Source organism: Xiphophorus maculatus, chromosome 5 (genome assembly GCF_002775205.1).
Source record: "Xiphophorus maculatus strain JP 163 A chromosome 5, X_maculatus-5.0-male, whole genome shotgun sequence".
Lineage (NCBI taxonomy): Eukaryota > Metazoa > Chordata > Actinopteri > Cyprinodontiformes > Poeciliidae > Xiphophorus > Xiphophorus maculatus.
In genome coordinates, this window is record NC_036447.1 from 31,143,749 (window position 1) to 31,159,266 (window position 15,518).

The following is a 15,518-nucleotide window of genomic DNA, read 5'->3' on the forward strand; positions in this document are numbered from 1 at the left end:
TTTAAATGTATTCAATAATTAACTATTATCTGTTGTCTTCTGATACATAATGGCATTTCTCCTGATTCTACTTGTAAAGCACATACTGGAGTTGATTTAACTGCCCCTAGACAAATTCTCAATACTCTAACTTGAATAACATCAAATTTTTTAAACCTAGTTTTAGCTGCTGAACCATACACCACACTCCCATAATCTATTTTGACCAAATTAGTGACACATAAACATTTTTAAGTGATTCAAAACTTGCACCCCATGTCAACTCTTCTCAGTCAGTCTCCAAGTACAAGCCTGAAAATAAACTCATGTAACCTGCAGAGGGTTTGCGGATGATCATTGTAGATTTGTGGGAGGGACTCCCTGGGTTCCAAATTCAATGTTGCTAATTTTGTCTCGCTTACCTTCTAACTAGTCACCAATACAGTTAACTTAGAAAATAAAATTATCTTTTGTTTCTGGTTTATTGATTATACGAATGTTTCTAAAAAATGTTGAAAAGGCTGTTATGCTACAAAACGTCCTCAGGTTTAAGCGAATTTTTATGAATATGTGAAATATTCAAATAGTCAGAGTTCTTAGTACTTTTATGCCCATTTTTAGAATAAGTACAAAAGTTCAAAATTAACTTAAGTCAGATATTTCTGGAGTGGTCGCTGGTCCAGACTGAAATATGGAACTTTCTCAAAATTATTTATACCCCTGGTGGATTTAGCTTTGAAGTTATCTTTTAATTTTACCAAAATATTTACTCAACGAGGATTTAAAATGGCCTTTTGCAATGGTCCAAGCCAGAGTCCCTACTTTATTTTCAAAGAGAGTTTTGTAGAAATAGCCTTCAATGCTCAAAGAACTGGGAATCATTACAAAAATAAATCATCACAATAGCAGCAGAATGGATGACCAATGGAATCATAGGATGGAGGAATGGCTGATTGATGAATCCATATTCAACATTTCAAAGTTCCATCAGTCCATCCAGACTTGGTTTATTTATTTATTTAGTAATTCAGTAAGTACAGGAAAAGTTTAGAGATTTCAGTTTGCAATAGTTTACAGATAGATGTACAAAGCAAATAGGACATTCAGATTTTTAATATCTCCCCCAGCCTTTTTGTGTTATTTCAAAAAATTCAAATAAAGCCCAGCAGCCTCCAAGGAAGATCCATGTAAAAAAATTTGATTTGTTCTTTCACTACTTACAGATTATCACCCTGGGAGACGTGGCTACAGTGTCACAATTTCCATCTTGAAGTGGGTGTCAAAGGCTTCTTTTCTGCGTTTTATGAAATATGCAGATTATACAATTCAATTCACAATATAACTGTACGGGGCGAATGGGCTGTATCCTGATGAAAACACAAAATATCACCAAAATATTTTTTAAATTATTGTTCCAACACTGAATCAACAAGAATCTTTTTTACTTAATGTTTTAGCTACAAGCCTACAAATATCTCTCAGATTAATCTGCTCCATAATGTTGGAAAACATATGTATGTCTTTGTTTTTTTGCACAATTAGCTATAAGATAAAAAAAACAAATTATTGCATTTTATTACACAAGACTGTATTAGCAAATGTGTTCTTTTCTTCAAACTTCAACAAAGTGAGGCATTGCCACAGATCATCAGAAAATTTAAACTCCTAAGTGTCACAGCAGTAACTGAATCTTGCATAACAGCTATGAACTCAACACTGTTAATATAAGTTTTGCACGTAAAACAGCAGCTCTAAATAATGTAAATATTTTTTACATTATATTTTTACAATGGCCACTTTTTACATAGAAAAGTGGCCACTGTTCTGCAGTGGCCACTTTGTTCTGCCACAGCAGAACAAAGTGGGAATCAAATTGTTGACATTTCTGTAAAAAATGTAAGTAAGGAAATAGAAAAAACATTCATTAGATTTAATAAGCAAGTCAGTGGGTCTATTTATGCTTTTATTTTTTTTATGAAAAATATTTGTTTTACAAAATATATCAACTCTTCTATTTACAAATCATTACCAATCATACAAATAGCATAGATGCATAAAACTGATTAACTATAAAACATTTAAAGACACCAAAGATATCTGTTGAAAATACAACAGTGAGTGAATCTATAAATTCTCACAAAGAATAAGATGGAGGATCTAAGTCTATCACTCAGCTGTGTTTTTCTGTAAGTTCAGAGAAATAATCCAGTAAAAACTGGAATGACTTCCTGATATTTCCCATGTCGCTGTGAGAACTACACAACAAACCCCTGAAGAAGAGCGGAGGTAGCTACATGTACATGTGCAGAAACATTTGTGCATAATATGAAACATGTGCACACATCACAGCATGGTGATTTCGCTGGGTGGCAGAGTGAGCCTCTTTTCTCTCACAGACATCATATTTTCAACCTGCATGGCAATAACTCGACACAGCTCCAGGCCCTGTGGAGAAAACCAGTCAGCCTTATAGCACCAAGTTTCAAACACCAGAATTTATCCGATCAGTTGTCTGCTGCCACACCTGCTCTAGCTGCAGCTGAATGACCCGCTGTGTGTTCATGTCTCCCACAGTTAGGTCCACATACGGATAGCTGGTTCCAGCACTGGGCCTCTGGGTGCGACTGCCCTGCACCTCCACAAGGGGGACGACTGCCATCAGCTCCTGCAGAACAGACGTCAGACTTTACTCTGACAAGAAAGGACAACTTTTCTCCCAGGCTCATGTTAATGATGCCATGAGCCAATCATACACTGATAAGTGTGTGTGTGGTTCTTACATGTGTGTTTTTGTGCAGAAAGTGGAGACCACGTGGGTTGACAGCTAGAATGCAAGGAGCATAGAAGGTGGTGGAGCTACTGCTATGGATGTAGAAGAATGAGGAACCAAACATGGGGAACGCACTGATCAGGCCTGCATGCACAGACAGAATGCAACAAAAGGGATGAAATCATTATTATTATCTTACATACTTTATGATAAAGTTGATGAAAATTTAGTTTGTCTGAACCACTGTAGGACCACAAGGCCAGTTTTACCAACTTTTATTCGTGTAGGTTCAATTAATGTATATATAAAAAAAACTTCCACAAGACTCCAATGTAAAAAGAAACTTTGTTCAGGAGGAATCAGGCCTAAGGTATGCTCAACAATAAACAAACTACTGTACTGTAGTAAAACCATGTGTCTCTGCTGCGCTGCCTTCCCTCTACTGAGATTACCCTTTACTTTTTTTCCCCAATCCTCCTGGGTTGCCACAATGTGGACTTTAACAATAACTCTACCCTTTAAGGCAATTTTATTCACAGGATTACCTTACCAAGTCAACACAAATACACTAAAATTATTTTTAGTTAAAGTTTAGCCAAACATTTACTTACTAATGTCAAATAACTAATAAAACAAAATAAGTTTAAACACTAAAAATAAATACTGATTTTAAGTTTGTATTTAAGTTTTTCTCTACAGGCCTGCTGTGTAAAATTGAACTCAGCTTTCCAAAACATAAAAACGTTTAGTCATGTACAACTTATAGACATTTCATATTTAAGCTATGTGAAAACATTATGGTTTTATTTATATTTTTGCATTTTCTTCCTTTGAAAAGGGATCTTACCGAGAAATTGTGCCCTAGCTTGATGCGGACTCAGAGGCTGCACTTGCTGCATGTGCTGCGTTGCCATGGTAACCCACTGCTGTGGGGGCTGCTTTTTGAAGAGAGGTGCGGCAATGTACTCCGATAGCTCATGTCTGGAAGACAGAGGACAAGAACAACAACGTCAGATAAACGGAAGCTGCTTCGCTCTGTGGCTTCTGACTTTTCTCAAAAACTGTTTTATACAACTCAGTGAGCTGCTCTGTGTTTTGCTCTGTGACAGGCAGTGATAAGGGCAAAAAAAAATATAGAGCTTTTTCATAGTTGACAGTGCATTAAAAAAAAAGACATCCAGTTGAAGCACAACAGCTCAGCCCATTTAGGCTACTGAACTCCTCCAAGTACAGTAAAGTCAGAATCTTTCACTTTAATTTATTCGCAAACAAACAAGAAGAAACTTCAATATTTCAGAGACTGAAAAAGACTTTAGAAAGGGACTAAGTCCATAACCAAAAAGTTAAATAAAATACTACACTTGGAAATGAGCGTTAATAACTCTTGTTGCTCACATGCTGGGAGTATAGATGTTGTCCTTGGCTCTATGCTGCAAAGCAGCCAGCTTTGACATTTGGTGGAACTGTTGATCGCTCACTTTTCCATGTGAGAGAACATTTAGCAGGCCTTTCTGGTAGTCTGGAAGGATCTGAAAAATATTCACAAAACCTGAGTTATACACATAACAACAAATAACCAAATATGTGTGTGGAGTGAAAGAAAATCACGTTTAGTACCTGGTTGTACTGCATGGCCACACTCAGCTCATTCTCGAACCTGAGCGACTGAGTCCAGACAACTCGCCGGAACCACAGACTGTAGCCTGAGTCGACTGACTCTGCCTCTGTGGCAACGTCCAGGATGTACTCGTTCTTGTTCAGAGGTCGAACATTCTGACCTGAGAAATTGGTTTGTTATTTAAAAAAAAAAGCCAATCCTAACATTGGTTTTGTTGTCAATGTGTTATTTTTAAAAGTTAATCTTTTAGTACTCGTACTTGCTTTTTTGTTGTTGTTGTTGTTTGTTTCTTTTTAGTGCTTGAAGTTTTCAAAAGTGACTACTAATGCTTGTATTTATACTAGTCAATTAATTGGAAAAAATCAGTTTGTTTATTGGATATTTAAAGGATAGAGGAATAAAAATTTTTGGATGTATTTTTGGATATTTACTGCAGTAGGAATTTCTCAATTTCACAAAAACCAACAGAACCAGCAGACTGATCTGTCCCCAACAAAACAGTGTCATCCATCTATGGTCTCATGGAGTAATCCAGAATTTCAGCATGATAGGTTGTTATAGAAATAATATTATATACTAAAAGATTAGAAAAAATTAGGACAGAAAACAATGCAAGTTATGAACAAATACTTTAGCTTTATGCATGTCTTATACATATTCTATATCATGGATCATACAAAGATTCATCAACATACAAAAAGTTTGCATAATAATATTTTAGATTAATTAATTTTTATTAAAACGTGCTCCATTCTTGTCAGGGTAGAGATGCAGTAGGCAGATTTGTATGGTGGTGACCTAGGTAGGAGTGAATGAGATTATTTTCTAGGGATTTTCTTTTCTGTATTTCATTATTAGTTTTGGTTTATGTTGTATAAATATGACATATGTGTGACTCCTTTGTATCTACAGGCTCTCACCTAAATGTTTTATTTTCTAAGATGATGGAAGTCTGCTTTGGTCTTGGCCCTGCTCTGGTTAGTCATGAGCTTCTCCCTGTAAACTACATAAATTGTGTTCATACAAAATGAAGATGCTAAAAAAATGTATCTTCTGCAGGTAAAACATTAACCTAACCTATAATCTAAAGGATAAAGAGATTTTCAGTGGCATATATACAATTTATTTCATTTTCCCTTTGGGATCAATAAAATATGTTTGAATTTAATCACATTTGAATTGTAAAGCACAGGTTCAAGATGAACCTCGACATTAATGTAAATAAATTCATATATTATTTTTTTAAGTGTAGTGACATAAAAACATGTCACTTCTCCCATTCAGTCATAAGTTATGACTGATGGACTCAGTCACATTTTTAAGTGATAAATATAGTTCACTACATGAAAAGACCAGGAAAGTTTATTGAGTTGCTGAAATTAAATGGGTTTAAATTGTGTCTTTGTTTTGCTGGAACCGTCAGATTGAAAGTCAAATGATGAAGTTTTTTTTTATTATTATTAAGTTTTTTGTATTTTTTTTGTACAAACTTCACAGCATTCAAGTTTATAAACATTTAGTTGTTCTCACAAGCATATTATCAAACTGAAATAATGCAATAATATCCAAAAAGATATAATAGTGATGCTCCTTCTGTGAATTAAGGCTCACTAATAATTCTCAGACTTCCTGAAGCTCAATTACAAATTTTATTTGTTCTTTTTCCACTTATTTTTAATTCACTATCTGGATATTTAGAGAGGACTAATTCTGACAGATGGATTCATTTATGAGGTTTAGAAATAGTTCATTATATACAGTTGAGTACAAAATTATTCGTACAAATGGCAGAATGATTAAGTAATCTTTTAACTTTACCAACACACTTCTTATGACTGGAAGTGATATCAATGTTTCGGACTGGCTCAGGGAGAGTTCTGCCTCAATCTGACATGTAATCTTTGGAGGAAGCCAAAGATTAGGGTGATGTCAAAGAGGCCTTCCGTCCTCAAAGACTTGAAGCTCATCCCCCCAAAAAATCATATCAGTGGAAACATGTAAAAAACTGTGGAAGGTTTCTAATTGCTGCATTACCTAAATATGTTTGCTCTTTTTTTTTTAGGTGGATGTAAATCATTTAGCATGACATTTTAAAATCTAATTTAAAAAACATACAATTATTTTGATCTCACATTACATTTATATATTATCTGTTGAGAAATCCTGTCTCATTTTCAGGCACTTCTGTAACATTTTAAATTGAAATCTGACTGTGCGTACCTCTGTTGGTGACTAAAAATATGGCATATTCTTCAATGGCTTCTAGCGTGTGTAATCCCATTTCATAGCACAACTCTTCTATCACCTCCAGGGCAACCTGAAAAACAGATACATCAGTCAATCCCAGCCTGCCCACACTAATGCACCACACTGATCATCACCTGCTGAGTGCTTACAGTACAAGTTTTGATTTTCACATGGCGTTCGATGCCTCCAGGGAAGAGAAACAGCTGACGCTTTGAACTGCGCCCCGCCTGAGGAAACACAGTCAAACGTTCACATAGAATATGTGGCAGATATGCTAGAAATGACTCACTTTTTAGAACTGCAGAATCATAAGGCTATAAAAAAATGGTGCTCAAGTGTATGTATAATGAAGAAAAAAAAAAACTAAGTTCTTATCTGAACAAAAAACACAGGAAGACCAAATTTTCCTTTTCCTTTTCCTTCTCTCCATTTATCTTCATGTCCCTTTGGTGATAATAAACTTTCTAGGTTTGAAAGTCCATACATTTTTGATAAATTGTTCAAACGGGCTAAAAAGCTAATATATTTTTTCTTTAAGGATAATTGGTTAAATGGACTCATAAGACGTCGACCGGCACGGTGTGGCCCCACTATGGAGTCAGGGGCTTGCTGACCTGATAACCGGGCTGAACTTGTGCAGGAGATTGAGAGATAGCATCTAGAAGCTTGTGAAGGTGGCTAGCTTGTGGAACTCCTCATTGATACTTTGAGGCCAAGTGTGCAGTGGCCCGTGTGGTTGCAGAAGCAAACCACACGGTTTGTTTCTGTGAGGTCATGAACTCATTCATTGGCTGAAATGAGTTCTGCGAGGCCATGGAGAAGAACCTTTGGTTGACATTAAAGCAATTCTGGCAAACTGTCCGGCACTTCTGAAGGAGGAAGCAGTGCTTTACCAACACTGTTTAGAGTGGGGGTGGAGAGCTGCTGACCTTGATGGAGGATCTTGTCATTTAGATGGTGGCAGAGTCTCAGGGGTGGATGGGATCTGCCCTGAGGGCCTCAGGTCTCTGAATGTTATGGGGCTGTCATGTCTGACATGCCTCTTTAACATGCTGTAGTGGTTGCGTAACAGTGCCCTTGCACTGGCAGATCAGGGTGGTAGTCCCCCTTCATAAAAGAGTGATCAGAATATGTGTTCCATAACCCTCCTTAGTCTTCCTGGTAAGTTCTAAGATGGTGGCGAGGAGAGTGCAGCTAATAGTCCAACCTCACTTCATGTTTGGGGGGGAAGTGAGGTTTCCACAACACATAACTTGGATTAATTAAATAAAAAAAATCTTATTTCATTGGATATATAGTGAACAATTAAAAACTAATTTTGACTAGTAATAAATAATAATACGCAATTGTGTTTTTATGTAGATGGTAAAAGTGAGTGTATTAGAATACTCCTTCATAATTCAGATCTGTCCTTCTGACATTTATTTGCTTCTGATTTTATGTGTATAAAATAATATTATTCTCTATCCATCTTATCTCTAATAAGGATTTCAATTTTTTTGGCCTAAAAGCAGATAAATTAATGGAGGCACCAACCATCATAGCCTTCAGCTCCATGCCGTTGGGTGGAACAATCCGACCGCCATACACAAACGTCTTCTTCAGATTTTGTTCACATGCTTTAGCTATGCCTGAAAAAAGTGCAGTACATATTTCACACTGATTGCAACATTTGCAGCATAGTCCCACTTGATATTTGTGTGTGTGTGTGTGTTTTTTTAATTTTTTTTTTACCTTGATACGGTGCTCCTGCACTGCGAGAAGCCTGCTGCAGGTATTTTAACAGGAAAGGCTTGAGGACTTCAGAGCAGCGATGATAGGCAGCCAGGATGTACAGCAGCCTCCAACCTCGTTGGCAACTATCGCTGCAAAGCATGAGCGAGCACAGAGGTGCTCAGGATCACAGAGGTAATCACCAAAGAACCATGCACTGAGGGTTTGTGTGTGGCCAGCCGACTTACGGTTTGGAGCTGGTGTTGGCAGTAAGTTGTTTGAGGAGCTGGCAGTAAGCTTCATCCCTCATCAAGGTGAATTCTCCAATGAGCTGAGGGGAGCAAATAAACCACAGCACAAAAAACCCCACAAGACTTTAGATGGAGTTGATTCCTGCAAAATGATAACATTAACCTTTGACATCTAATACAATATTACATTCTGTAGCTTAGAAATCTTAGTGTATAAGTTGAACTAGCAGAATGACTGGTGCAATCTTTTTGAGGAATTGAGGAATGATCACTTAGTTACATACAGCAGGTAAGTAATCTGTGACAGAACATGAAAAACTTGAGGGCAAATGAAAAGCATAACGAAAACAAATTTTGGTCTATAATTCAATTCTTTCAAAGTTCTCAGTTTAGGGAATGCAGGAATAGGAGCCACACAAATGCCAGACATATTATTAGCAGCATAATTAGATGCGGGGTGCTGCGATTAAACACAGATAAGGAAGGAAAACAGAACATTACTGTATGTTACCTCATCTTCCCCAGAGATCAGTCCAATAACTGTGGTATCATCTACAAATTTGATAACACTAGTGTTTGGCTGGGTGGTCATTATGTGAATAGGGTACAGCATGGGACTCAGAACACAGCCTTGTGGAGTTACTGTGTTGATGATCTGAATGTGCTGTTTCTCAGTCTGACTGGCTGTAGTCTGCCCATTAAAAAGTTCAGAATCAATGCAGAGGTTAGATGGCACACCTAGCAAGCAGAGATTGTTGGTGAGCTTAGCTAGTATGATGGTGTTAAAAGCTAAGATTTAGTTAATAAACAGAAGATGTGCACAAAAGTTCTTCTTTTCTGGGAATGTAAGTTCATTGAGTGGTGTTGCGTTAGCTGGATTTTTACGTACGTGTTTGGTCTATATTCAAATTGTAGACGGTCTTTTGTCTTGATCTTATCTTAATGTGGTGCATGACAATCTTTTCAAAGCATTCATAACAATAGGAGTTAACACAACAGGCCAGTAAGCACCTGGGCCCTTCTTTGGTAGTGGAATGACGATGGTCGTTTCATAGCATGTGGCTAGTGACTTGACCAAGGAAGAGGTTGATTATGTCCGCCAGCACCTCAGAAAGCCGTGGAGAACAGAATTTGAGTGCACACCCCAAGATGCTATCTGGCTCAAATGGTTTCTGGGGTTTGTCCTTTCCACCCCTCCACAGGTTAGGTGAGAACTCACCCTGTCTACTGGCTCGGTGTTGTGGGCCTCACATAATGCATAGGATTCATTAAATTAATCAAGCAAAAAGTTACTTCTTTTAGCCCGGGCCACATCTACAGCCACCATCCAAGCAGGATCTGTATTCATTTTTGTCCCTTTCAAAGCTCTGTGCAGATCGTACCTTATTTTTTGTAGCCCTTGGTGTTGCCTGAGTTATATGCCTTCTAGAATGTTTGCAGTTCCTCCACATTAATTGAGGTTTGTTGGGGTTTAAGGCAATGTGTTTGTCAGGGACAATGAGGTCAGTACACATATGTATGTGAATACAGAGTTTTAATGAGGACATGGTGTAGCCTTAAAAGCCCCCTGGACATTGTGATCCAGTGTGTTTTTCTTTTGTGTTGGAAAAGTACTTTGCTGCTTATATGCTGGCAACAAAGTCTTTAAATTACAATGGTTAAAATCACCAACTATGAACATTGCCCTGTGGGTGTTTGCTTTCCAGTTCTTTAATAAGTTTTTATCACGTCCCAGTGCTTCTGTCGGGTTTCTGTGCAGTAGAATGTATTAAACAGTGAAAGCTGTTGTAAACGTCCTTGGTGGGAATAAGGGCCTGCATTTCAGCACCAAGTACTCTGTGGTGTGGGAAATTGATAATGAGCATATTTACCTTAAGGAACATGTTGACCACTTCCTGTTCTGATGAACCCCTGGATGGAGAATCTCCCATGAAGCGCATAATGCCTAGAGATATTACACCAGCACACACACCCACACAAATTAAACATCCACTCACAATTCATACACATTTTCAGTTAGCAAATGCCTGACTAATATTAGTGTTCAAATTTCATTTATGTAGCTAAATGTTTTATTCATAGACTTTATAGTCTATTAAAGCAGCCATGGGGCATTCCCAGCTGATTTTAAGTTTCATTTATTTCAATAATTAATTTTCCAGACTATCTCTACCAGTACCACAATTGTTCATTGGAGACATACTGACAGATTTTAATGGGTGGAAGGTTGTAGACTAGTGGATGGATATATAGGAGGCTAGATTTCTATTTTTTTCTCTTTCCAAACCTACCCAGATGTACAAATAAAATATTTTTAAACACTGTGTAGAGATAATTTTTCTAATGAAAAATATTACACAAAATAAAACCTATGAAATACTAAATGTAACATATATTACATTTATGGATGTATATTTCAAATATTATTTATATAAGTTAGTTAATGATGAAGCTAGATTAGAAGATTCTTTGACTGCTGGAGTGAAGTGGCAACTTGTAAACACACACCGACAACCATATAGTGTAAAATATGTAAGTAAATTGTATCGGATAATATTTACAAAAATATATAAAAACAAATACTTCAAATTTCATCTGCATGAAATCCCCACAAATGCTTTTTCTAAGCCAAAGCAACATTTTAGTTCCTTGGCGGGAGTAAGAGGATGGTAGGAAGGGATTCAGTTCAGTTCAGAGTGATAACTGGTTGTAGGCTTGATCACCTCCTGTAGCACTGGAAGAAGTGGTGGGGATTTGACAGAACTCCTGGTTTGGTGTAGGATTAACTCATCAGTCTGGTCAGCTTGGCAAAAGACAGGATCAGGAAGTTGCGCAGTTACCACTTTTGAAACGCATTATTAGTTGAAGGTTTTATTTCCACAAACCGACATCTGTGGCAGCTACGGGACAGCATCTCACCTAGCCTGGTGAACAAAGGCTGCCTTAATAAGACACTGACATACTACTACCACCAGTCATGTGAAAATGAACTACCAGTCTGACTGGTAGTTCAAACTGTGATTTCATCATCACAGGGAGGTGATGAATCACGCAAAAACAAACACACCGAATGGCGTTTGTTATTGTTTGTTTTCTTTTAACATAAAAGAAAATTAAGGAAATCTCAAATAAATTTTTAATAAAATAAAAATAAATAATTCTTTAAGAAAGTCATATTTAGGAACCTAATTTCAACCACAAAAATAAAATGGTAAAGGAAAAAATGCTACCAGTAACACTAAAAAAAGTTATTCTAATGGAAATGGAAAAAAAATAGCCTGGTTCCATAAATATTCAAGAAACTTTCAAAGGTGCAACTAAAAAGGTATAATATCTCAGGATCCTCTCATTTTGACAATACTGAACCTAAATTGTCTAACCAGTGGATTTCTTTAGAGAAGAGGAGAGAAGTCGACAACTTACACAGATACAGATCAGTAGCTACTCGGTTCATAGCTACATCTGTGAACTCTATCAGAGACTCAGTCAGAGGGTTCTGCAAGGAGAAATCGGTTGAACAAAATGTCACCAAAACATCATGAATGTTAGCATGTGATACAGAGTAAAAAGCACCTTGGAGAACTTGATCATGTCAATAGGCTCCCTGAAATCGTTCCTTTTGCCTTTGCTCTTCATGGAATCTCTGAGGACAGACACATCAAAACGCATTTATATTTCAACAATGTTCAAAAACAATGGCACACAAAAAAACCTGCACTAAAATGACAATTTATGACCTTCAATATAGCTGGATTTTTATATTTGTTTCAAGCAGAAAAGGAACTAGATCTTCTGGTCATTGTGACAAATGCATTTGATTTTCACAGTCCTAACTGACATCTTTTTATTGCTAATTGCATCTTTTCCAAATAAAACGTTTGAACAGCAAGAAAAAAAAATCAACTTGTTGCTTGAAAGGGAATGTCCTGTCTGTAGTTCAGACTGTTGACCTCCTCTAGGTTAATTACTTTTGTTTTGTTCAAATAGCTCAACAATATCCAACAAAGAATCCTAAAATAAAAACAACCTTTATTTAACATGCAAACAGCATTGTCACTTACAACATTGATCAAATGTCCAGTGTAATTCTGCTTCACCACATTTTTCTCTCAAAGAATCAACATGTATTGAAATGTTTTGAAGAAATCTTCATCATAAGTTCTTTCAGCCTGCTGAAGATGTTTTGAAGTTTTGTTTGGGCTTTGAATCAGTTTGGAATCAATTTCTGACCTGTTTCTGGAGGTTGTGTGTACACATAGAAGAAAAGTAACCATAAATCTAATTTATATAAAAAATAAAAATAAAAGCAACACTAAAAAAAAGACAGGAAACTAAAGCTTAAAAAAGCCTAGACAAGAATCTTTTAAAAAAATACAAGATTGGAAACAATCTAAACAAATCAGTTGTGTCTCATGACCATCACCCAGTGGAGGGTGAAGGTCATGAGATAAAAAAATGAAATACTACATTGAGTTTATGGTATTTCAAAATTTTATAGCTCTTCTGTAAATGTTATAACTTAACTGCTGTTGCTGGATGTTAACAGAGAATCTGACTGTCTGGCTGCCTGAGTTTGTGTCTCAGTCTCACCCGTTTCCACTCGGTGCCTGCCTGAAGTACTTCTTGGCAAACTCTATCATATCATATTTACTGTCCTGCAAAGCTCTCTCATCAGGCTCTCCATCAGGGAAGCCATCAAGTGAAACTCTCTAAAGACAGAGATTAGAAGTGAGTTTGGCAGAAATAAAAAAAATAAACAGCATCTTAGAGTGCATTTGTGTCTGGGAACCTCAATCGTTTGATCTATTTCATGCGCAGCCATGGTGGAGGCCACAGCGACAGCAATGGCTGACGACACGGCGAACTGGTCAGCTCCGCCTCGAGGCTCTGCCTTTCGGTCCAGCGGCAGCGATAGGAAATCAGGAGGAGCAACGGGGTGGACACACTCTGTGGGGAATGCCCCGGAGCGGCCAAACACGGCTCCAAACTTCCAACCTGACACAAATCCAGGAAAGATTTACAGAGAGACACACAATTTCTTCTCATCACTGTCTGCTTTCCTCTGACTGGATGTCAGATCATTATCTGCCAATTCCACTCCTGTCTGGGGTTGTGCTGATAACCTTGAAAAAATGATGATTTACTGCTGTCATGATGGACAACACTGTTCTCAGCTGTGCTCGACTCCTTGTTTTTTATTTGCGAACAAGCAGCCATTATTTACTGTACCTTTAAGAAGATTCATACTTCTTGCTTTTATGTTAAAACCACTAAATATTTATATTCATTAGACTGTCTCTGTCCAATCTGACAAAGTTTGAGTTATTTTGCATAAGAGAAATGGAAAAGTTCCTAGATTTCTAAAGCTTGTAGACACATAACCCAATAACTTTGCAGATAAGTGTGTTTCGAAAAAGCACTGAGTCAGAGGAGGTCAATGTAAATACACACAGCACTTTTGAGATGTTTATGTAAAGATTTTGAAACCATACATGACCTTCTGTCAGTCAATCACATAAAATTCCAATGAAATAAATTAAAGTCTGTGGTTGTAAAATGAAAAAATCTACAAATGTTCAAGAGGCAATTTACAGTCCTAGTTTTTAGTTTCTAATTCAAACCATGAGGTACCACCCACTGATGCCCTCAGCCCCTCTGGTTATAAACAAATTTTATTTTGCATAACATGAAAGATTTCTGATGCCAGATTTCAAAAATCAAAGGAAATAAAAGCAAATGATTTAATTAATTACAAATACATGTTTAAATACACTTTTTCTCTGCCATCTGTCTGATGTAGGAACAGTTTAATGTCACCCTGGCTGTGTTTTCATCCAACTGTAATGTGAATTGGGAGCAAATTTGGAAAATCTTGCAAAAAAGAAAATGTGAATTAGGCGTGTTTCCATCTACTGGACCTTGTATCCCACCCTACAGAACTGCCTGGGTGGGATACAAGGTCATGATTATTGTAGTGTAGTGATTAGTGTATTAATGTATTCAGAAATTGTTTAATTTTTAATTCATTTATCTCAAGCCAAACATATGAAGTTTCTCAGTTTGTCAGGTTTTTATATCTTAAAGGAAGCCATTTTGTTTTAAATGTCTATAGAAATGTCTCTCTCCATTTATTTCCTATGGAAATTGTGTGATGGATCTCTTGTTCTCATCCAGCCGAGGCACCAGTGCATAATTTATAAATTAAAATAATCAGTGCATGTGAAATGTTGAGCCTGTGCACGCAGACGTGCACACAGGAGCTAGTGATGCAACACAAGAGTTTGAAATGTTCAACTTTTGCTGCTGTCTGCTGTCACAGAAAACATTCACCTTTCGCAGTCATTCGTTGCTCCCTGTGTATCGAGCCCATAATGAACTGCTGTAACCCTCTGCAGGACAGAAGCTTTTAGGTCAAAATAGTAGTTTGATTAAGCTGTGCTATGTAATATTAATGCATCAACATTTTCAGATTAATCGCATGGTTTAATGTGTGAATGTTGACAGCCCTAATTAATATTCAACAAGCAGAACAGAGAATCCACATCCTGCAATCAAACATCAAGCAGATACATGTAACTCACACTTAAACTATGAACATGGATTACCAATTTGTGCCTAATTAAAGGTCTCAGGGTTTGACACTGAATCCACACTCTGCAGCCGCACTGCAGACTGGAATTACAAGAGCAGCCTAAGTTTTGAAATCAGGGAACATCTCTTATACTGAAGTGATCACAAATTGGCAGGATTGTCCAAGCAAAGTGGGAAGTACTTATTCTACATCAGACGTGGTCCAAAGCCTCCATAGCTTTCCAATTGTCAGCTCCAGATAAAGAGATACATTTAGTTCAGATTTAAGGCTAAAAATGATGCTCAGATGGAATTTTCTAATTATTATGGGAGTAAATATTTCAGCATTTTTATATTTTGCAATAACATC

General features: G+C 37.0%; 1 protein-coding gene across 1 annotated transcript in view; it reads right to left on the reverse strand.

The window, feature by feature from the left end:
* Positions 1-1,938: 1,938 nt before the first annotated feature.
* LOC102220193 (unconventional myosin-XV-like) overlaps positions 1,939-15,518 on the reverse strand; it is a 65,666-nt gene continuing 52,086 nt past the window's right edge. Inside the window, exons 60-75 of the mRNA XM_023333275.1 lie at positions 13,368-13,573; positions 13,169-13,287; positions 12,152-12,221; positions 12,002-12,074; positions 10,450-10,523; positions 8,576-8,658; positions 8,349-8,479; positions 8,151-8,245; positions 6,764-6,841; positions 6,588-6,684; positions 4,367-4,527; positions 4,145-4,278; positions 3,597-3,730; positions 2,760-2,893; positions 2,504-2,644; positions 1,939-2,424 (exon numbers count right to left, since the gene is read on the reverse strand). Of these exons, the coding sequence (XP_023189043.1) occupies positions 2,323-2,424; positions 2,504-2,644; positions 2,760-2,893; positions 3,597-3,730; positions 4,145-4,278; positions 4,367-4,527; positions 6,588-6,684; positions 6,764-6,841; positions 8,151-8,245; positions 8,349-8,479; positions 8,576-8,658; positions 10,450-10,523; positions 12,002-12,074; positions 12,152-12,221; positions 13,169-13,287; positions 13,368-13,573 (1,832 nt within the window). The 3' untranslated portion in view covers positions 1,939-2,322. The remainder of the gene's footprint in view (positions 2,425-2,503; positions 2,645-2,759; positions 2,894-3,596; positions 3,731-4,144; positions 4,279-4,366; positions 4,528-6,587; positions 6,685-6,763; positions 6,842-8,150; positions 8,246-8,348; positions 8,480-8,575; positions 8,659-10,449; positions 10,524-12,001; positions 12,075-12,151; positions 12,222-13,168; positions 13,288-13,367; positions 13,574-15,518) is intronic.